Source organism: Callithrix jacchus, chromosome 9 (assembly GCF_049354715.1).
Source record: "Callithrix jacchus isolate 240 chromosome 9, calJac240_pri, whole genome shotgun sequence".
NCBI lineage: Eukaryota > Metazoa > Chordata > Mammalia > Primates > Cebidae > Callithrix > Callithrix jacchus.
Genome location: NC_133510.1, coordinates 135277122 through 135300586, shown reverse-complemented (window position 1 = coordinate 135300586; position 23465 = coordinate 135277122). Strand labels below are relative to the sequence as shown.

At 52.1% G+C, this 23465-nt stretch overlaps 1 protein-coding gene and 1 non-coding gene across 42 annotated transcripts in view; both read right to left on the bottom strand.

Moving 5' to 3' along the window:
* The window catches only part of EP400 (E1A binding protein p400), a 131327-nt gene that overhangs the window by 29498 nt on the left and 78364 nt on the right, over window positions 1-23465 (bottom strand). For 38 of the 41 annotated variants that reach the window (XM_035258235.3, XM_035258238.3, XM_035258247.3 and 35 more), the window contains 15 exons: window positions 21847-22005; window positions 20194-20288; window positions 19483-19754; window positions 15527-15729; window positions 15270-15439; window positions 13594-13790; window positions 7646-7757; window positions 7318-7461; window positions 4258-4416; window positions 3988-4071; window positions 2991-3125; window positions 2569-2613; window positions 2332-2485; window positions 1786-2027; window positions 1458-1631 (listed from right to left, as the gene is read on the bottom strand). In XM_035258235.3, the coding sequence (XP_035114126.1) occupies window positions 1458-1631; window positions 1786-2027; window positions 2332-2485; window positions 2569-2613; window positions 2991-3125; window positions 3988-4071; window positions 4258-4416; window positions 7318-7461; window positions 7646-7757; window positions 13594-13790; window positions 15270-15439; window positions 15527-15729; window positions 19483-19754; window positions 20194-20288; window positions 21847-22005 (2345 nt within the window). The remainder of the gene's footprint in view (window positions 1-1457; window positions 1632-1785; window positions 2028-2331; window positions 2486-2568; window positions 2614-2990; window positions 3126-3987; window positions 4072-4257; window positions 4417-7317; window positions 7462-7645; window positions 7758-13593; window positions 13791-15269; window positions 15440-15526; window positions 15730-19482; window positions 19755-20193; window positions 20289-21846; window positions 22006-23465) is intronic. The other 3 variants (XM_035258245.3, XM_078337792.1, XM_035258256.3) reach the window with 1 other exon arrangement.
* LOC118144693 (small nucleolar RNA SNORA49) lies at window positions 14065-14200 on the bottom strand. Its single transcript, XR_004729443.1, has one exon. It is a non-coding gene; the product is annotated as a small nucleolar RNA SNORA49 (small nucleolar RNA).

The window sequence follows — 23465 nt, the reverse complement described above, 5'->3', positions numbered from 1 at the left end:
GAGAATCACTTGAACCCGAGAGGCAGAGGTTGCAGTGAGCCAAGATCAAGCCACTGAACTCCAACAAAGAAACTTCATCTTAAAAAAAAAAATCACCCCACACCTTATAAATATTTTTGCCTTCTTCTTTGGATTAGCTTCATAAATCAGCTGTAAGAGAAAAAAAGACTTTAGCTTTACTTTTTTCCATGAAAAGGTAATGGCTATTATAAAGGCGTCCAGAACACAGAAAACCTAACGCAAGATTCCAGGAAGTCTTTTCGGTGCAGGCACCACAAAGGGGTATTACAGAGAAAGCTTGCTTTTCTATGTTCAACAAAAACAAACAAATGAACAGTTTGGGAAAAGTGTTTTTAGAAAAATGAAAACAAGGCTGACTGAAAGCGTGGGTACAGAAGTAAGCGGAGTGTGACGCTCACACCCTGAGGATGGGTCTGGCTCCTACGGAGAGGATGCAAGCCTCGCGAATCAGAAACGGAAGGGTGGAGTGATGGAAGAGCAGAGCGCTTGCCACTATGGTGCCTGCCCCACCCCGTCCCACGCCAGAAGACACGCCCAGAACTCCTGTTTGGATGGGCTCCATGAGGTGAACTGAAAGGTGGTCCCTACAGGCCAGCACGACAGCTGTCCTGGAAGTGAGGCAGCGTGTCCCCCGAGGGATGTGGATACCAGCAACGCGAGCATTGCAGAGCATGCACAGGCTGCTGGTGTAGGGGCTCTGGATGCTGTCCTGAGGGCAGAAAGGCAGCCAAGCACCAAGAAGGAGGTGCCTGAAGAAAGCCAGATGCAGAACGGAGAGGGCTGACTCAGCTGGAGGGAGGGCACGCCGCAGCATGCTGCATGTTGCTGACCGGCCACCTTGCCTCTTTTGCGGTCAAGCTATAAACCACACAGCTGACTTCCTACACGCAAGACCAACGATTGACTATACCACATGTAAATAACACCTGCAATGCTGTTAACCCTGACACAGAGAATCTTACGCTTGTCACAACGTTGCAGCAAGCTCGTCATTTGGCACCAAAATAGCAGAGGTAACACTAACCAACTTTTCTTTAAGTCAGCTGTGGTCAAAACAAAGCGAGAGGCCTTATCTTTTCATCCATCCAAAACCTCCTTGAAAATGGATATACACATGACCCAGTATTCGGATGGCACCCTCACCATCTTAGAAATGACCGGGCAGTGCAAACGTTGGTATCAGAGAAAACATCAGGTACGAGGCCTGCTGCCAACACCAGGCATGATCCCAGCAAGCACCACGTGAGCTCCAGCACTGCTCATGCCACAGGCAAGGCACCTGCAGACACCTGACCTCACTGGGTCCGCCAGGAGCCCGAGGACATGGACTTTCACCACAGCCTCACAGGGACGAAGAAGCCCAGTCAGTGAAGAGCCCGCCAAGGCCACTGCACCTGCCTGTGTTCTCCTCGCAGGACAAATGAGACCGTGCTCACCTTCCCCTCCTCTCGTGGAATGATGACGTTCTCGTAGCGATTTCGGCACTGTTTCGAAGAGCGGTAGATTCGGCTACAGGAGTTAACGACGTCACTGACAAGATCCCAGTTAGGTGTGTGAGCAGGTGACACGATTGTAAGGTTCAAAGGCAGCTCCAATAACTGCTTTACAGCCTAGAGAACGAGGTTTCAGGTACAATAGGTGAATACACACAAAGTCAGAAGGTCTTCCCTCCTGCCAACTTCCCTCGTACCGAGTTGGATGAGTAGACGTGGGGGAGAAAAATGACCAGTCGTGACTGCTGGCGCCAAGACCATGCCCACTCACCTGCAGCAGCGCCCAGTCCTCGCTGATGAGCCACTCGGGGTTGTCTTGACCAGGCTCGGCTGTGGGTTTGGCAAAAGCTGGCAGGGGCTTGGCGAATGGGGCCTGCTGTTTCAGCAGAATATTCTTCTTCTGCTCCTTGCCCTCTCTGCGAATTTTCAGCAGGCCTGGTGTTGCTCGGTCAAACAGGGAGCGAGGAGGGACGACCGCCTCCCCGTGACGCTGCTTCTTCTTCCTGCCTGCAGCTGAGCAGAGAGGTCGTCTTCAGCAAGACAGTAAACCAGGGAATTCCACAGGGGCAGGCAAAACGCAAAAGAAACAGTCGGGCAGGTCTGGAGGTGCCTGGGCAAAGAGGCCACAGAAAGCACCTGCCAAAGACAGCACCGCTTTTGGGCCTTCACGGTCAATTAGAACGAAATGCAAACACAACCTATGAGGCCTGTGATTATCACTCGCCCTGAAGCAGACAGGCAGAGAGCAGAAAGTGGCTGACGTGCGGGGACTCCGCAGGCCAGTGTCACCCAGGTCATGCGACAACTGGGGGCGCACCTGAGGGGTCTGTCTTGTGCCGCTTCCGCTCCTTCCTCACATACACGGGAGGCAGCTTAGCCTCTGGGATGGGAGTGGCTTCATACATGAGACACATGACCGAGTCGAGGTAGATGTCGCTGTCATCCTGTGGCGGCGTGGGTGGGGTCCAGAGCTGCAAAAAGAAGAGAAGACCCATGAGATGTGGAACTCACAGCAAGCTGCCCATGCAGACCCAAAGGCAGAGGCAGCACTCACCGGCATGACTTCCGTTTGCCCATCGGCATCTTCGTAGACATACTCCTGGAGAGAACAGGCAAGCTTTAACTCCACCAAGTCTCAGTTTCATATTATAAGCCGTACACCATTTACCTTCATACTTACTAAGTCTTCCAAATAAGTCTGATTGACATGACTATTTATAAGACTTATAAATGTGTTTTACTCAGACCTGGCAATATAAATCAAGGAAAAGCCAGTATCTAACTGACAATCTCAAAGTGTCAATTTTTAAGAAAATGATGCTTTGAGAACATGAGTGAGGTTGTTTTGGTATGAGGGGGTAAAAACTCCCAGGCTTTCTCATGTCAGTGCACAAAGACTTTGAATAAGCCAAACAAGGCTGAACAAGTGCCCCTCAGCAGGAGAGCAGGAGGGCAGGAGGGCCCCGGGCGCGGTACCATGCTGTAGGCATCCTCTCGTGTGTAGGTCAGGAGCTCCGCCTCCTCCTGCTCCAGCTGCAGCCGGGCCTCCCGCTCCTGCAGGGTCTTCAGGTTCCAGGACTCCCACGCCCTCACTGCAGTCAACACTGCATCCTGATGGGGAGAGTAGCAGGCACGTTCAGGATCAGAAGCGCAGCTCAGAACAGCCCCCGAGTCCCCGTTCCACGTCTCCCTGCTGTCTCAGAGCCAAGGGTTCTCTACAGATACCGCCCCGCAACCCGTCACCCCACAAGCAGCAAATCAAATCAAAGACACTGAGGGAAGCACAAGCTCCACAGTCCCTAGGAGGGGAGCACAGGCCCCACGGTCCCTAGGAGGGGAGCACAGGCCCCACGGTCCCTAGGAGGGGAGCACAGGCCCCACGGTCCCTAGGAGGGGAGCACAGGCCCCACGGTCCCTAGGAGGGGAGCACAGGCCCCACGGTCCCTAGGAGGGGAGCACAGGCCCCACGGTCCCTAGGAGGGGAGCACAGGCCCCACGGTCCCTAGGAGGGGAGCACAGGCCCCACGGTCCCTAGGAGGGGAGCACAGGCCCCACGGTCCCTAGGAGGGGAGCACAGGCCCCACGGTCCCTAGGAGGGGAGCACAGGCCCCACGGTCCCTAGGAGGGGAGCACAGGCCCCACGGTCCCTAGGAGGGGAGCACAGGCCCCACGGTCCCTAGGAGGGGAGCACAGGCCCCACGGTCCCTAGGAGGGGAGCACAGGCCCCACGGTCCCTAGGAGGGGAGCACAGGCCCCACGGTCCCTAGGAGGGGAGCACAGGCCCCACGGTCCCTAGGAGGGGAGCACAGGCACCACCATCCCTAAGGACTTCTCAAGACTCTTCAGTTTAAGCTAGTTTCCATACTGGTGGCTTTTGTGACTTTAATTTAATGAAGTCACATTTCCTTCAAATCAAATTTAACTCTGAAAATACTGAGATTTTTTTTGTACTGACCAAAGTTGATTCTCTTACCTCACTGTTTTTCTCTTTTTCTTGCTCAATGGAAGTATGAAATAATTCCAGGTAATTTAAAGCATATTTTTCAATTGGTGTAAGCTGTTCCAAAAATATATTTTTTGAATAGGGTTAATAGCAAGTTAATAAAAATCAAGTTCCTTATACAACCCACTCACCGACACTTGAATCAAAAAAGTGATTTTTCTTGGTTGAAGTAAACCATAAATATTTCATAGAAGGGTCAAATTTAAAAATATTTAGTTGTAAAGGAAAACACGCCCAAACCTGCTCCATGAAGTCTGCTAGTTCCTCTAACTGGGATGGTTCTTCATCACATCGTGAGTTCTCAGAGTCTGATGACAGAGCATCAGTGTGTGGTCCCGGCACCCCTTCCTCTGCAGCCTTCTGGGCATCCTCCTCCAGATACTCAATACTCTTGAGGGCCTAAGGAAAAGTCTATGTTTAGATTGTCCTGACAGACTTTTAAAATGAGGGTAGTTTGAAAAAGAGCTATCCTAAAATAACAACAACAACAACAAAAAAAAAAACAGAAAGAAAAGTAAAAGAAAAAAAGAAGAAAAACAAACAAACAAAAAAATGAAAAAGAGCTATGCTATGCAAAGTTACCGAGATGCCTGCACTGTAATCAGCCAGTCTCCATAAAGGCAACCCACTCCTTCCTTGAGGTCCTCTTACAGGTGAAAATAAGGTACTTAGGGAATACAAAAAATGAAGAGAGAAACCTCCTGGGCCTTCCTAATGTTAGCACCAACCTGGATAGGCAGGCCCCACGGAATTGCTGAGAACTGACGAAGACAAAGCATGCCAGGGTGCCCAGGGCCAGTGAAGCTCCGAGACCAGGAAAGGCCCAGAAGGCTCCACCTCTGACCTGCTGTACACCACTACCTGCAGCTCCTGACAGACACAACAGGACAGAAGCTGCTGTCCAGGAAACACACAGCAGATGGACAGCCCGATGCTATGGCAGCCAGAGAAAGTCCACAGTGAGATGCAGCATGGGTAACTAGAAACATACAAGACAGCATGTCACAGTGCAAGACATGCAGGGTAGGGTGAGGAGCTGCTCCTTGCTCCTGTTCATCTGCCGAAACAGCCAGGAACACACATCTGATAGTTACCGGCAGATGTGGGCGAAAGACACCTGAGATGGAGGTATGATTTTTGGTTAGAAGATATGAACTAGAAATGGGTACAATCTGCTCCAGGGCAATCTGGAAAACCCACAAAGTTATACAATGCTACCTTGACACTATACACAGAAGTTATTGCCAGACAGGGGGTGCACCCAAACAGCAAACATAAAACAATGCAACATGTAGAAGAAATAAGAGGAGGGTGCATGGTGGCCTTCAGGACTGCAGGGAATCTCCTCAGAAGAGCACAAAAAGCACCAACTATAAAGACAGAGGACGTGGGCCCTGGATGGTGTCAGAAGCAGGAACTTCCCATTAGCACACAGCGTATAAAAAGACAAACCACAGAATGGGAAAGATACGTCATGCGTATCCAACAAAAGCGTTTTATCCAGAATAAAGAACTCCAACAAGTCATGAAGAAATAGACACAACTGGCTGGGGGCGGCGGCTCACGCTACCACACCTGGCCCCAGTTACACTTTTGTGTTTCCTTTTTCAACCTCATGCATGTATTACCTCCTCAAAACACAACGAGGTTGATCCGTATCTCCTGATACGTAACAATTTGTCAGGTATTTCTATGCAAAGGAAATTATACACAGACAATCTCATGTGAGAAACGGGGCAGGGGGCAGGGCAGGGCAAGAGACCGGCTTTTCATTATAAATTCTCAAAGGTCTAGGTCATAGGGGTGGATCCCTCAGGAACAGAGACGCTCTGGGGCTGGGGGAGTGGGTCTCGCCCTGCTCATCCTGTGAGAGCCGATCTAGTGAAGAAAGCCTGCTGCCTGCCCCCCTCACTCCCTCTCTCGTCCCATGGCCTGCACATGCGGCTCCCCTCACCTTTCACCACCATAGAAGTTGCCTGAGGCCCTCGCCAGGCAGATGCTCAGTCCTGAACTCTGCTGGACTCATGAGTACAATAAACCCCTTTTTAAGATAAATTACCCAGTCTTAGGTATTCCTTTACAGCAACACAAACGGACCAAGACAGTCGTATCTCAAGTATTTCTTGCTTACTCAGTAACTGAGTAATGTTTAGAAATGGAAGAGGAGACAGCACCAGAGTTGGTGAGAACAAGCTGAGCATAGGCAAGGAGGGGGCTGCCCACGAGGGCGGGAGGCTCCATCTCGGGTGTCGGGAGGCAGGTGCTGAGGGGGCTGTGTAGTGTGCCCAGTCTGGTCTTTAACGCTTTCACAGAAAAGAAAAACATACAGAGAAGCCAATGCAGTCATGCCCGCAGTCAAACAGGGCAGGAGAAAAGATACACAGAAATGCCAACTCCTCCCAAGTTAAGAGGCACAGACATGGGCACCCACCAGAAGCTCTGTTTAATATTCAGGAGCCTAAAGATTAAATAGGAGCGATCAGGGGAACAGAACAGAGTGACGACGTGAGCTCAGCCCACAAGAGGGGCTGGGCCGCAGGGAGGAGGAGGGGACTCAGACAGCAAAGGCAGCTGAAGGCCTTCATCTCCAGGACACGAGGCGGCACGGCTCTGGCGGGAGCCGCAAAGACAGGGAGGAACGGCGGCCCCCTGATGGGTCTGTGACGTGTCCACACAGCAGCACGTCCAAAAGGGAAATCAAAGAACCCACACATGGCCTCTAAAATCTTCTAGTGCCCACGCTGAAACAGTAAAATATTTACATAACCTGACAGCCAGAATATTATCACTTCAACAGGTAGTCAGCATTCCAAAGAACCAACGTGACAGTCTGTGCTCTTTCTGATACTCGGTCTTCACAACTGACTGGCACCTTACACTCCACACCTGAGTGCAGGCTGGTGGCTGCTCTGCTCAGGGAGGTGAAGCCAGCGCAGCCAGCTGGAGGGAAGCAGGGGCAGTGCCAGCAGAGCCTCCAGAGAATGAGGCAGGGATGGACTTCCACAGGGAGGGGAAGGAGCTGAGACTGTGGGAAAGCACACAGGAAGACGGCAGCAACTGCTTCAGTGACACAGGCCTGTGGTCCACAACCTTTGCCCCCATTCCCCTCACTTGTATTTACAGTTCAAAATCCCCATGACAGAAAGAAGGGAGGAGGGAGGCTCCAAAAGCAGGGACAAGGGAAGAGGGCTTCAGGCCAGGGAAGAGTGGGGACTGAGTGCTCGGAGCCCCAGGGGAGAGCGCAGGTGTTCCGACGGTTCCCACTGTACAGCTCTCCAGCCAGATTCAGTGTATTCTTACCTCTATGAAAGGTCTTGCAATTTTGGGTGCGATGGTTTCCGTGACAGAAGGTTCCTGAGAAAGCACCACAAACTCCTCGGCTTTCACTGGGAAACCAGCATCGTCCATGGGAGAATAAACCTCAAACAGCTCCTGGATGGTTCGCTGAACACAGAGATGCGTGTTACCCTCAGTAACAAGGTTCGAGTACGTGTCTGACCTGAGCTGGAGACCCACACCCGCTGCAGAGCCGGAGGCCCCGCTTCTCACTGGAGTCCGTGAGCACCATGCAATTCCATGCGCCACACGGCGGACCTCACCTCAGGGACTCTCATCGAACACGGAGTACCTGAGTTAAGAACGCCATGGAGTAGTCATTTCCCTGAGCAGCCACTTCTCGGATCAAATCTTTAGTTCCATTTTTCAACAATTTCTCTTCAACGGAATTACCACTCACAAGTCTGCAAACAAAAGACACAAAATGCGAAGTCGGTCACCTGGAAACACAGCGACAACATGTGGGGCTCGGGATGCAGATGGTGACCCACAAGTCCACGTCCCTCCTCCACCAGGTCTACCCTGGCTCAGAACATGCCTTCGTGGGGCGCCAAAGGCCACCCTCAGCCAGCCCCCAATCTCAGCTCTCACGCCACCCGACAGCCAACAGCAGGCCCCTGCGGATGACTCTTCGCTGTCCCACCTCATCCTTCCACCTGCCATCCTGTTTTTCTCCCACCAGTCTCAACCTGGAAATGTTCCACCCGGTCCTTCCAGGTGTACCTCCAGCATCTGTCTTCTCTGAGCCCAACAACCAGAACTGCCACTTCACGGACTAGCTTGTGAGCGCACTCTCATGAGGTATCTCATTCTCATGTAATTATAGATGCTTTCATCTTTTTTTCTTTTTTTGACACAAAGTTTCACTCTTGTTGCCCTTGCCCAGGCTGGAGTGCAACGGCGCTATCTCAGCTCACCGCAACCTCTGTCTCCTGGGTTCAAGCGATTCTCCTGCCTCAGCCTCCTGAGTAGCTGGGACTACAGGCACCCGCCACCACGCCTGGCTAATTTTTATATTTTTAGTAGAGACGGGGTTTCACTATGTTGGCCAGGCTGATCTTGAACTCCTGACCTCGTGATCCACCCGCCTTGGCCTCCCCAAGTGTTGGGATTACAGGCGTGAGCCACTGTGCCTGGCCACATTTTCAACTTTTTAACCCCTGTACACTACCAGACCCACAACAGATGCTCAGTTAAGACTGTGAGTTGCAGACGTGACCCCACTGGACAGACAGTGCAGGGAAACATGCACTGTGTCACTTTAAGGCTGTGTCACTGGGGACAAAGAAAAGACAATGCAGTCTGCTGTCTTCCCAGGAGGCTCATCTGCCTGTAAAATGCTAAATGCTAACCCCTAAAAAAGCTCCAATTAAAGAGCTTTCACAGCATAATTTTCAAAGAGATGAAAACAAATTTCTTTCAGAAAATTCCAAATTAAAAGAAGCCTGGATATTAAATACAAACAATCACAGGGAACAGAACAGAGATGAAGATATGAACCCAGACACATGCACAGGGAACAGAACAGAGATGAAGATATGAACCCAGACATATGCAAAGAAACTAAATACAGAATAAAGAGAAACAGCAACATGAAGGGTGGACGGACAACTTCATCAACAGCAAAACACTACCTGGGAAGACTTTCGTGGCCTTGAAATGAAAATCTCTTTCCGATTATATTACCATATGCTCATCGTAATATATTTGATTACATAAAAGTATAAGAAACAAAACAAAATCAACTGGATTCCAATCACCCTGAGATAACCATTAACAAAGGTAGGCATGGCATTTTCACCCCTGTGGCTCACAAAAACGTGCCGCTGCATGTGTGTGACAGCGCGCACTTCTGCGGGCACACTTTTCCTAACAGGCATATCTCACGGCTGCTTCAGGGACGGCAGCCTGCCTCTGCTGCCCTCAGCCTAGCAGCTGCATCAGTGTGAACCTGGGTGTGTGCTTACACCACATTCTGTGTGGGGAAATATCTGCCTCACTTTCTACTTCCCTGCATTTTGCGGTCCTCGCCAAATGGTATACTACAGAAGTCCCTCCACACGAGCTCGTTTGCCACCGGCTGTTCAACACCGGGGCTGTGCCCCGGTGACAGGCCTGCCCCAGTTCCTGCTTTGTGCCACATGACAAAGCTGCAACACACATCTTTAAATAACAGGATGCAGTCTCAGGCATGGCAGTGCTGGGAACAAGAGTCATGTGCCATTTTCCTGTCAACAGACCTTGCCCAGCTGCCTTTAGAATGGCTGAAGCAATCCCACGTCCCATCAGCATGAGGATGCCCCCTTTTTTAGTGTCAGGCTGAGCGTGCTCATTCCCCTAGAGGCTCACCTGTCCGGGGCATGGGAATAGAGATCTTACGTCTTTTTTTTTTTTTTCCAATAGATCTTATGTCTTAAACTGGTACTTGCATCTCCAGATCAGTGAGCTGGAGCAGCTTCTCATACTTTTTGGCTACTTGGGATGGATTGGTCATATTCATAGGCTCTTCCTTTTTAAAAGTAAGCGGGGGGGTCTTTACGTGTCTTCTCGATTTTTAAGAGCTATACTTGCAGTGAGAATGGCAAATCGTCTCCCCACCCTATCAGCCGCCTATCTACTGGTCTCTCTGTATCTGTGCGACGCTCGGCTTCCTCTCTCACTGCAGCTGAGTGTACCTGTCTCCCGACTTCAGGGTCTGTGGGGCTCAGGGGGTCCCTTCCAGCTCTCGGCCACAGGTACTGTCTCTCTTCCAGAGTGTTCTAATACTGCTGCTCCACAGTTAACACTCAAGTCCTTCATCTGGACTCCGCTCTGGTCAGGTGTGGGAGCAGCACTCCAAGCCCTCCTCTCACTAGTTAGTGAGCCAGGTGTGTGGCACATTCATGACATAAAAGCCCACCAGTTACTGTGACAGCCAACCTTTGTAACATACTAAATCCCCATGGGTGCTGGGCTATCTGCCCCAACACTGACAGCACCCTTATGTGGTTTGGGGGTTCCCACAGCTCATGGTGGGGCACACTCCCACCCGCAACGCTGGGCTTCACGATGGTGGCCTTCAACAGGGTGTCAGCACCGCCAGCACCACCTTACCCAACCCTCACAGCCATGAGGGCTTTCACAGAAATGCTGTTTTAGGGTTACTTGGGAAAAACTTCACATCCACATAAACAAAGTCTACCCAGTCGACAGACTGTGTCTTCACACTCTGCACGTCTCACCCCGCATCCTGCAAGGTCACCTCATGCTTCCTTTTGGAGGCTGTTCCTGCACTGCTAAGGCCATGTCTGAGACCTTCCTGCTAGTGAGAATAAAATCATTTTCCAATTTTAGCTAATAATGGCTAAAGGGCCAAAAATGCAGAAGGGATTCCACACTAAGTACTAATCCACTCAACACAAACCATGCACCACACTTATACTCATCCCCAGGCAAATGTACACACAACGTACTGTTAAAAGAGTAAAAGATTACAAAATAGGACACAGTGTGAGCCTCTTACAGAGTGAGAAACACGTCTAGGAAGACGCACTCTAAATGCTAGTCATTGCTGCCCCTACAAGACACAGTGTGAGCCTCTCACAGAGTGAGAAACACGTCTAGGAAGACGCACGTCTAAATGCTAGTCATTGCTGCCCCTACAAGACACAGTGTGAGCCTCTCACAGAGTGAGAAACACGTCTAGGAAGACTCACGTCTAAATGCTAGTCATTGCTGCCCCTACAAGACACAGTGTGAGCCTCTCACAGAGTGAGAAACACGTCTAGGAAGACGCACTCTAAATGCTAGTCATTGCTGCCCCTACAAGACACAGTGTGAGCCTCTTACAGAGTGAGAAACACGTCTAGGAAGACACACTCTAAATGCTAGTCATTGCTGCCCCTACAAGACACAGTGTGAGCCTCTTACGGAGTGAGAAACACGTCTAGGAAGACGCACTCTAAATGCTAGTCATTGCTGCCCCTACAAGACACAGTGTGAGCCTCTCACAGAGTGAGAAACACGTCTAGGAAGACGCACTCTAAATGCTAGTCATTGCTGCCCCTACAAGACACAGTGTGAGCCTCTCACAGAGTGAGAAACACGTCTAGGAAGACACATTCTAAATGCTAGTCATTGCTGCCCCTACAAGACACAGTGTGAGCCTCTTACAGAGTGAGAAACACGTCTAGGAAGACACACTCTAAATGCTAGTCATTGCTGCCCCTACAAGACACAGTGTGAGCCTCTCACAGAGTGAGAAACACGTCTAGGAAGACGCACTCTAAATGCTAGTCATTGCTGCCCCTACAAGACACAGTGTGAGCCTCTTACAGAGTGAGAAACACGTCTAGGAAGACACACTCTAAATGCTAGTCATTGCTGCCCCTACAAGACACAGTGTGAGCCTCTCACAGAGTGAGAAACACGTCTAGGAGGACTCACGTCTAAATGCTAGTCATTGCTGCCCCTACAAGACACAGTGTGAGCCTCTCACAGAGTGAGAAACACGTCTAGGAGGACTCACGTCTAAATGCTAGTCATTGCTGCCGCTACAAGACACAGTGTGAGCCTCTCACAGAGTGAGAAACACGTCTAGGAAGACGCACTCTAAATGCTAGTCATTGCTGCCCCTACAAGACACAGTGTGAGCCTCTTACAGAGTGAGAAACACGTCTAGGAAGACACACTCTAAATGCTAGTCATTGCTGCCCCTACAAGACACAGTGTGAGCCTCTTACAGAGTGAGAAACACGTCTAGAAAGACACACTCTAAATGCTAGTCATTGCTGCCGCTAGAGGATCCTTGTTTTTCTTTACAGGCTTTCCTTGTTTTCCTCAAGGAACATGTTATGCATTTATGGCAAGGAAAATTTAATAAAACTGTTTAAATGCGGCATTGAATTGCTATAATACCAACTGTCTTGTTGAATACAAATGGTTGGCTGCGTGCAGTGACTGACGCCTGTAATCCCAGCACATTGGGAGGCTGAGATGGGCTGATTGCTTGAGCCCAGGAGTTCGAGACCAGCCTGGGCAACATAGCAAAACCCTGTCTGTACAAAAGCTACAAACATTAGCCAAGCGTGGTGCTGCACACCTGTAGTCCCAGCCACTTGGGAGGATCACTTGAGCTTAGGAGGCTGAGTTTCAGTGAACCAAGATTGTGCCACGACACTCCAGCCTGGGCAACGAAGTGAGACCTTGTCTGAAAAAACAGTAATAATAACAAGAGGTTAAGAGCACACTTTAGGGTTTCAACTGCGGGGCCAGCTACTGCCCATGAGGCCTCATGCAGAGGCCACACTGGTCTAGTGGCAGGGTCCCTACTGGAAAGTGACAAGTCACGAAGTCACGATGAGAGGGAGCCTACGCTGTGCTCAGTACACAACCAGGCACAAAATCAGCAAAAAAAAAATTAAATCTCCTATTACCCTATAACAGCAACACTTAGAAATTTAGAAGTATACAGTAACCTTCCTCCATTTCCCCCAATTATGTTTTGACAGTTACAGTTTTTATCCTTAAAAATATTAATAGATTTTAGCCAGGTGCAGTGGCTCACACCTATAATCTTAGCACTTTGGGAAGCTGAGGCAGGCGGATCACAAGGTCAGGAGTTTGAGACTAGCCTGGCCAATATGGGGAAACCCCGTCTCTACTAAAAATACAAAAATTAGCTGGGCGTGGTGACACGCACCTGTAGTCCCAGCTACACCAGAGGCTGAGGCAGAAGAATCACTTGAACCTGGGAGGCAGAGGCTGCAGTGAGCCGAGATCGCGCCACTGCACTCCAGCCTGGGTGACACAGCGAGACTCCATCTCGAAAATAAAAGAATTTAATTCTCTTTTTTTTTCCACAGCAGTTGACCGTTCTTTCAATGGCCATTTTACTGACAGGTAATTTGTCGTTCATAATAATTAAAACAACCCAAAATGTAAACCTGTACTTCTAAGACTGAGGTACTCTGGAAGGAGAGGTACCACATTTCAAAACTGAAGGCAGCAAGATGACTGGTCTGAGCAGCACCACTAACCCACGATTTCAAGCAGATGTTGAGTGTAAATAAAAGGAAGAGATAAAATGGCAGAAACAGAACTCTGTCTGAAGGAAAACAAAACATCATTAAAAACTAAGCCATCGTACACTGTCTATAGTTTTACTTTTGTTTCTGCACTAGTGCTTTCTGCACCAAAACCCCTGCAAAGCTCCTCATCCCACCCGCGCCCCCCCCCCCCCGCCGCCCAGCAGGCCGTCACCTGTATATGTGGATGTCTTTGCATCTCCCGATTCTGTCACACCACTCCTGGGCTTTGGCATCCATTACTGGATTTAGGTCATTGTCATAAAACACGACGGTGTCTGCCTCCACAAGGTTTATACCTGTGGCACGGCTGTGAGTGGAGAGAATGGCACAGAAAATCCGCCTGTCTCTGTTGAAACTCCTCATCAGTTCCTAAGGCGAAACAAAACACTTGAGTTAGTATTCTTGGAAAATGCTGGGAAACCTTTAACACGTTTCGACATTTATCAGTTGGGAACTGTCGCACAGCAAAACTGCTTGGTTTGTATTCCACGCTGAAGGCACATCGAGGTCCCAGCGCTGTACTCCAGCTCTTCTGTGCAGCTGCCGTCCTCTTGCACGCACCCACCGCCAGCACCCTCGTAACTGCTTAAATAATACAGCCATGAGTGACAAGAAGGAAGAAACCTGATTCCGCCTTGCATTTACTGTCAGCTCAACTTGTAGGCCCCAGAAGAAAACAGCGTCTTACTGGGGAGGGATATGTGCTTTCTCATCTATCCTCAGGCAATGCCAGGGCACTTTACAGGCAACAAAAAGCCCCTGGAGTAAGGCTGAGGACACAGGAAAAACAAAACTGTGAACGACATTCTTCTAACCTCACGGAGGACCACGAAGTGACAGGCATGAATACTTCTCTTCTATAATTACTTCCGTGCCAAAACAAAACCTAACTGTGGACCAACTCTCTTCCCTCAAAACATTCCATGTATAATTTATTATATTACTGTCAAGAAAACTTGTGAAATGGCCTTTTGCTCTATTCCTTTCTAGTCCTCTCCAGCGTGCACATGAGCACGTGTGTAAGATAAAGCAGGTCGTGTGATTACACAGCAGCATCTTGGTTCTGCGCTGGGGAACAGTGGACCGTGGTGCTAAAGCTGGCTCTGAAATGGTGCTGATGAGGACCTAGCACAGCACGTGGAATGCTGGGGAACAGTCTCTGCTCACAAAGCTGCCAGGGCACAGGGCCCATGGACAAGCCCTATGCACTCGCTCTTCCGTTGAACACTTTCTTCCCAACCATGAACTACCATAAACATTTCAACAACAACTGTGTAGACAGATCTCCACGTGGTGTGTTTGCTGTCATGTGAGTAAAGGTCCTAAATATAGACTCAAGCACGCAGCACCCTTATGGTTCAAATCCACACTGCCAGGCTACTTTCTAGGGCACCATACTAGGCTATGCTTCCAGGAGCAGGATACGAGTATCTGACTCACTGTGCCTATGGAATCGAAACAGCCTTGGCAAATCTATAAGGAAACAATGGGCATATCACCCTCACGTGTATTTCCTTTCATTCTAAATTGCTTGGAACTGTTTTCGTATTTTTACCCCGTAGCTACGTCTTGAAGTGCACCGGTGTCATCTTATGAGGACTGCAGGTCACCAGCGTTTATCCTGAGACATCAAGACTGCATTTACCTAACAACCTGGCTTTTAACAGAACATACCAAAGGATGTGTGAAGACTCACAAAGTTAGAAGGCTCATTAAATCCTTCCCCTTTCACTTAGAAGGGTCATGAGACCCCCGAATCTACACAGCACTTAGACATGAGGTTAAAAGCCGGTGACTGAGTTCCGGCGGCTGCACCGTCAGGGCCGAGGTAAGCAGTGTGCTTCTCACCTGCCGCTGCTCACTGCTGGCATTTTCATCGATTCTTACGTAGGTAAGATAATGGAAGTTCAAGAACATCTCTAAAATGTCCAACATAAGAACCATCTGTGATAAAATCAGCACCCGACGTCCTTCAGATTTCAACTTCTGAAGCAAGATAGCTAAAGCTTCCAACTTCCCTGGGAAATGAATAACATCAACAGTGCCTCATCATCCAGAGCCAGTCCAGCTCACACAACGGACTGTGTCACCAACCTCCCTTATACCTGAATCGAACTGCACCAGCCTCAGCTCAGGGAACTGCAGCAGGCGTGGAGTCGCCGTCTGCCGCAGCTGCTGGAAGTAGGGGGCAGCGTGCTCTCTCAGGCCCTGCCGGAAGATCCTCATTCTGTGGCTGAACAGGGGTGGTGGCCGCGCCACCCGCAGGGAGGCGGGTGCTGCCACCACCGGAGGGATCACAAAGGCCACCCTGAGGAGCAGAAAGCAAGTTTTGTCACCAGCAGGAGCCACATGCCTTCACCCAGCATGGGGGCTCCCGAAAGAGGGGCTGAGACCTCTGACAGTCCAAGTCCCAGGAAATGGCAGGGCCCAACCCAGTCACATGGAGACATGGCTGTTGGCACACAGGCAGAGGCCCCACGAGGCAGATCCTAACCAGTTCTGGCCACCAACCACCACCTTAGGGACTGATTCAGACAGTCCAGGGCTAAACGATCAGTGGAGGTGAATTCCCCAGACCACAGGCACTAGTTCAGAGGTGAGCCATTCTGTTTCTAGTGTCTTCACCCGGAAACTTTGGGACAAAGGTGCACTGTCTCGTGAACACTAGAACTGCTACAGCCACTGTGCCACCAGGATGGGGACCAGACTCAGGGTGAAGGAACCTTCCAAACAGCAGGACTGTGACAACATAGCGGAGCTCACACAGCCAACCTGAGGCCTACCTTCCAACCTGTGGCAGTCACCTGCACCAGAAGGTCCTTCCTACAGACATCAGCTATGACTCACTCCCAGATGTATTCAAAACGAATGGCCACCATGATGTTCCATGAGAGAGAAGCACCAAAGACAAATCGGCACCCGAAAGAAAACCTCCAGGAGCACGAGGGCACTGACTTAGCCACCCACAGACCAGGAGAAGCCAGAGGTGGCTTATTCGGCCTTGGCGAGGAACTCCCGGTTTTCTTTTCCTCCATTAACTGTGTTTCCTGATCTGAAAGATCTAAAATAGGTCGATCCTGAAAGCTGAGTCAAGGCACAGGGAGAAACCAGGTTTCCCTTTGTCGAGCAGACAACTGTGAGAAATACAACAGCTGCCAAGGGGAGAAAACACATCTGGTGCAGCGCCTGGAGACGGGTCCAAGCAGAGAGTGGACCTGCAGACAGCGTAACGTGCTCTACTGAATGCAAGCTCAGGAAGAGCGGCAGGTGCCACCAAGTGCTCGGACTTGTTCTCCATTAAAACATGTTCTGAGCTCAACTGGTACACACATTTCTTAGCATGTGATGTTCACACACTCATGTGGCTTTTTTAATACGATGATTTTTTTGAAAGAATAAAATGAAAAAATTCCTTAGCAGCATAGTGATCTGTCCCCAGGCAGAGTGTGAACTCAGTGCTGTGGCTCTGCCCCCAGGGCTGCCAACTTCCTTCAGAAGCTGCACCTGGCACTGAGAGACCAAGATAACAAAACCATCTGATCCCAAAGCTGAAGACCCCCAAAGAGTGACCTCAAAACAGATCTCTAAAAGAGACCATGGGGAGAAGCCGATGGAAATAAGATGAACATCCACAAGACAAGGGGCCTTCCCGGAGCACAACGCAGCCAGAGAGCCCCGAAAAGACTGCGGGACCTGTCAGAAACGTCCTGCAGGGACCGGGCTGCGGGACCTGTCAATGACGTCCTGCAGGGACCGGGCTGCGGGACCTGTCAATGACGTCCTGCAGGGACCGGGCTGCGGGACCTGTCAATGACGTCCTGCAGGGACCGGGCTGCGGGACCTGTCAATGACGTCCTGCAGGGACCGGGCTGCGGGACCTGTCAATGACGTCCTGCAGGGACCGGGCTGCGGGACCTGTCAATGACGTCCTGCAGGGACCGGGCTGCGGGACCTGTCGGAAACGTCCTGCAGGGACCCGGCTGCGGGACCTGTCAATAACGTCCTGCAGGGACCGGGCTGCGGGACCTGTCAATAACGTCCTGCAGGGACCGGGCTGCAGTACCTGTCAATAACGTCCTGCAGGGACCGGGCTGTGGTACCTGTCGGAAACGTCCTGCAGGGACCGGGCTGCGGGACCTGTCAATAACGTCCTGCAGGGACCCGGCTGCGGGACCTGTCAATAACGTCCTGCAGGGACCAGGCTGCACTACCTGTCGGAAACGTCCTGCAGGGACCCGGCTGCGGTACCTGTCAATAACGTCCTGCAGGGACCCGGCTGTGGTACCTGTCAATAACGTCCTGCAGGGACCGGGCTGTGGGACCTGTCGGAAACGTCCTGCAGGGACCCGGCTGCGGTACCTGTCGGAAACATCCTGCAGGGACCTGGCTGCGGGACCTGTCAAAAACGTCCTGCAGGGACCCGGCTGCGGTACCTGTCGGAAACGTCCTGCAGGGACCCGGCTGCGGGACCTGTCAATAACGTCCTGCAGGGACCGGGCTGCGGGACCTGTCAATAACGTCCTGCAGGGACCGGGCTGCGGTACCTGTCAATAACGTCCTGCAGGGACCGGGCTGCGGGACCTGTCAATGACGTCCTGCAGGGACCGGGCTGCACTACCTGTCGGAAACGTCCTGCAGGGACCGGGCTGCGGGACCTGTCAATGACGTCCTGCAGGGACCGGGCTGCGGGACCTGTCAATGACGTCCTGCAGGGACCGGGCTGCGGGACCTGTCAATGACGTCCTGCAGGGACCGGGCTGCGGGACCTGTCAATGACGTCCTGCAGGGACCGGGCTGCGGGACCTGTCAATGACGTCCTGCAGGGACCGGGCTGCGGGACCTGTCAATGACGTCCTGCAGGGACCGGGCTGCGGGACCTGTCAATGACGTCCTGCAGGGACCGGGCTGCGGGACCTGTCAATGACGTCCTGCAGGGACCGGGCTGCGGGACCTGTCAATGACGTCCTGCAGGGACCGGGCTGCGGGACCTGTCAATAACGTCCTGCAGGGACCGGGCTGCGGTACCTGTCAATAACGTCCTGCAGGGACCGGGCTGTGGTACCTGTCGGAAACGTCCTGCAGGGACCGGGCTGCGGGACCTGTCAATAACGTCCTGCAGGGACCCGGCTGCGGGACCTGTCAATAACGTCCTGCAGGGACCGGGCTGCACTACCTGTCGGAAACGTCCTGCAGGGACCCGGCTGCGGTACCTGTCAATAACGTCCTGCAGGGACCCGGCTGTGGTACCTGTCAATAACGTCCTGCAGGGACCGGGCTGTGGGACCTGTCGGAAACGTCCTGCAGGGACCCGGCTGCGGTACCTGTCGGAAACATCCTGCAGGGACCTGGCTGCGGGACCTGTCAAAAACGTCCTGCAGGGACCCGGCTGCGGTACCTGTCGGAAACGTCCTGCAGGGACCCGGCTGCGGGACCTGTCAATAACGTCCTGCAGGGACCGGGCTGCGGGACCTGTCAATAACGTCCTGCAGGGACCGGGCTGCGGTACCTGTCAATAACGTCCTGCAGGGACCGGGCTGCGGGACCTGTCAATGACGTCCTGCAGGGACCGGGCTGCACTACCTGTCGGAAACGTCCTGCAGGGACCGGGCTGCGGGACCTGTCAATGACGTCCTGCAGGGACCGGGCTGCGGGACCTGTCAATGACGTCCTGCAGGGACCGGGCTGCGGGACCTGTCAATGACGTCCTGCAGGGACCGGGCTGCGGGACCTGTCAATGACGTCCTGCAGGGACCGGGCTGCGGGACCTGTCAATGACGTCCTGCAGGGACCGGGCTGCGGGACCTGTCAATGACGTCCTGCAGGGACCGGGCTGCGGGACCTGTCAATGACGTCCTGCAGGGACCGGGCTGCGGGACCTGTCAATGACGTCCTGCAGGGACCGGGCTGCGGGACCTGTCAATGACGTCCTGCAGGGACCGGGCTGCGGGACCTGTCAATGACGTCCTGCAGGGACCGGGCTGCGGTACCTGTCAATGACGTCCTGCAGGGACCGGGCTGCGGTACCTGTCAATGACGTCCTGCAGGGACCCGGCTGCGGTACCTGTCAATAACGTCCTGCAGGGATTCTCGACACTGCCGAAGCGTCAACATCAGCTCGCCTGGATTTTCTGAAGGTGAAGCGTAACTGCGCACTGGCCTGGCCTCCTTCCCACGATGACCATCCAGAGACCCATGCCACCATAGCCTTCCGTGGCCAGGCAGGGTACAAATCCTTAGCAAGTCTCTGCCATAGACTGGAGCCTGAGAACAGCGCCGCTCGTTGACCAAATAAATCTGATCCAGGCGCTCTTTCAAGAGTCTGATCTTTTCCTCCTTCATCAAAAAGGGATGAAAACAGTTACTTGAGAAACAGAACGGCAAGTTACTTCTTCACCAAACCCCTTGGCATCTCCCATGTACAGGATCCACTTCAATACCCGCAGTCTTGGGCTACGGAAAACAGAGACAGAAATAAGAGGAGAGCACAAGCATCCTCTTTCTTGCCAAGATGGGAAGTGTTTCTCAAGACACAAGTGAGCAATTCTAATGCCCAGGCAGACTTGCAGGACATAAAAATAGTAAAAAAAGATTCTGGCACTCTTAATCCAGTTTCATTTGTTTTATTAGAAAATTTATGTTTTAAAATAAGAATTCAGTACCATAACTTAAGGATTCACAGGGGCCTTTAAATATCACAACGAGCAAACACAACGAACGGCTCCTGGGAAGCCACTTGTCCGAGTGCACCAGGGTCTCAGGCTCAGGTGCTTACCTGGGTTGGCCCTCCAATGGGAGAAGCTGGCTTGGAGGCCGCTCCGGTTTCTCCTACAGCCAAGGCATTCACTGCCACGCGGCCAGGAACACCAACTACAAATGCATAAGGAAGAGGTAAGAAGGAATAACAGGGTCACGGGATATCACCTGCTACCGGCATGCTCCACGGAACCTCGCCCTCCGCCAGCACATTCTGCAGAAATGCCCAAGGCCTCATCCTCCATCCCCATGTGCGTGGCTCAAACTTAAACGCTTTAGATCTGCTACAGAAGCATGCTGTCTCCCAGGCCATGATCGGAACTGGGTGGACAGGGGCTTTTCCCTTTCCTTTGGGAAGCACCCCAGCACCACCCAGAAGCCTCTCAGCACACCTCCGAGGCCCTGGGTGCCCCATCTCCTAGCCCAGGTGACAACTTGATGACTGTGAGGCTACCGCCTGCCATGAGCAGCCCGGCCCCAGCAGGAAGTCCACACAGTCCTCATGACTGCGACAGAGCAAGCCAGTGCCAGATTCACATCCGTTCCCTGGAGCTGCCCCTGATATGACACCTGCCAGCAGCCAGGGCCGATCAGGAAGGCAGAAGCCACGCCACGCAGTGTGGCAGACTGTCCTACAGGATGTGGTCAAAGAGACGCCTGAAAAGGGCCCAGGGGTGAGAATCACCTTAGGGGAAACAAGGGAAGAGGCTGAGGCTGCCAGAACTCAGCACTTGGGCGTGGGGGCGTCTGGGCTCAGAGTCTCAGGGTCCAGGACTCCAGTTAGTACTGGGGCCTCTGGAGCTGAGGGGGGCTTCCATGGGACAGCGATTCATCAGCCCCCGAAGGGGGGTGCAACAGCTGATTCTGGAATCTCCAAGTGCCTGGTTCAGAGGGGAGGGGCGAGTAGAACTAACGCCCATGCTGGCATGCAGGCCTGCTGCTAGGAGGTGCTAACATAACAGGACTGAAGAGCAAGCCATGCTCCCTCCCCACTCCAGCCTCCTCTGATGCCTAGTAGGGCCTAACAGGTTGGCAGTGGCCCACCCAGCATCACGCCCACTAGGCAGAGGTGGGGCTGGAACTGAATGGACACCACTTGGCCACCAGGACAAGGGCTCCATCCCAAGGAAAGCGCCTCACCCCTCTAGGCTCCCAGCTCCGTCTACGGGTCGTTGAGCTCCTGAAAACATACCACATCATGACAGGGCAAGTCCAGGGAGACCTGGGGCCAAGGCAGGCGCAGAGCAAGGACTTGGAGGTGAGGTAAGGCAGGCAATGAGACAGGATGAGGAGTGGCAGCTCTGCCAGGACAAAGACCCAGACCCTGTGTGGGCAGCTGCACACTCCTGCTCCCAGGGGAAACTGATCACCCTCAATGTGTTGGCAATAAACCAACAAGCAAGATTTCCCATGATTCCAAATTTCTCGTGAGAACAAAATTACCTAAGGACAGTAGAGGCTGATTATATCCAACCATTACCTTTAAAAGCACAATAAAAAGAAAATAAATCAGGCTGACACTATGACACATCTGTAGAAATCAGAGATGGGCACACACTAGACTGTGCTGTTCTGAGATACAAAGACACACGAATGCCTTCCACTCGCCCTGGAAGGAAGAGAAAGAAGGCAGCTTCCAAGCCAGGTCTCTCTCCGGCTCAGAGCACCCTACCTTGCGGGGTCAAGGGTGCAGGGCTGAGGCCGCCGGCCAAGGGCTTGCTTCCCAGGGTACCATGCACAGCACCCGCCTGAGACACGGTCTGCATCACCACGGGGCCAGGGGCTCGAAGGTAGGGCTGCCCGGGGGCAGACACAATCTGGAGGACGCTGCCTGCAATCAATCATAGGTCCGCCAGGTGTCAATGAGAGGCACGTGTGCATCACAGCCACACACTCCAGGCACTTCCAAACAGTACGAAAGAAAGCGACAAACTGAAAATCACATCTACAGACACAAATCACACAAAGTTCAGTTACTGTGAGAAAAGTGGCCACCCATAACTGACAGTGAGTGGTGCACTGAGAGACAAGGTCTCTCGCTTATGCCCTCTGTCCCTCCCGGAGGGTGTGTGACGCGTAGCTGCTGAGGACCTGCCATGCTGTTGGAGGCACTGAGCCGTTGTGGGGACATCCTCGCTCCCAGATCCCCACAGGCACTCCTGACAGCAGTCAGGAAGAATGAAGAAACAGAACCAAACTGTTTTTAGCCCAGAATCCTGTGGCTTTTCTGCTGCCTTTTAAACAGGCTGGCACTTTGGATCTTGTGTGACTGCATCTTTCTGACTTCTCTTACTCTGGAGAGAGATAGCTTCCCAGGTCATACGCTACGAAAATTGGTGACCATCAGAGATGTTAACAAGTGGCCCCTCCTCTGTGGGCCAAAAAATGTAAAAAAAAAAAAAAAAAAAAGGAAGTAAACCAAACTGAATCGTTTCTCTGTGGCAGGCCTCATTCCGCTGAGATGGGTGGGCCTTTCCAAGGAGGCCAGTGGGCTCACCCCACTGATGACAAAACCTTCTACCCTGACAAATGCCACAGGCAGCAATCATGAAGAAAGCACTGGGGGAAGGCAGGGTCCCGGGCTGCTGTTGGGGGAAAACCGGGGAAGCCGGGGCTGCTGCTGCCAGCGAAGGTGGGGGAAGGGCAGCCACCAGGGCTGCTGGGGCTGCTGACTAGGAAGGGTGGGAGAGGGTGGCCACCGGGGCTACTGTCAGGGACAGTGGAGGGAAGGCAGCCTACTGTTGTCGGGGAAGGCGGGGGAAGGCTGCTGTGGATGTTCTTTGAACCCTAAACTAAAACACAGGGAGTAAATGACTCTACCTCTGGGACAAGGGGCCACTCAACTCCTCACCCAGACTCTTTTTAAAGAGCAGTTACTATATAAACACGCTGCCCTTCACCAAAGGTCTGGGCTTTGGGTCTGGGAGTTAAATAGAATTAAGTCTGTTTAGAGAAGAAAATAATTTCTCATACATAAATTACTAATCCAGTGGCGTTTAGGGGACAGTTTGGCTCACACCTATATTAGAAAGCAGCAAATATTCCTGTTATTTATCTGTTATTATCTATTATTTAGAGATGGAGTCTTGCTCTGTCGCCCAGGCTGGAGTGCAGTGGCATGATCACTGCGGTTTTGACCTCTGGGGCTCAAGTAATCTTCCCAGCTCATCCTCCCAAGTAGCTTGAACCACAGGAAAGCAGCACCACACCTGGCCAGACATTTCTACTTTAATCTACAAAATACAAAACTCTCTTCAAAGGGCAGATGCTGGTAACAAAAGTGTCTGTTGT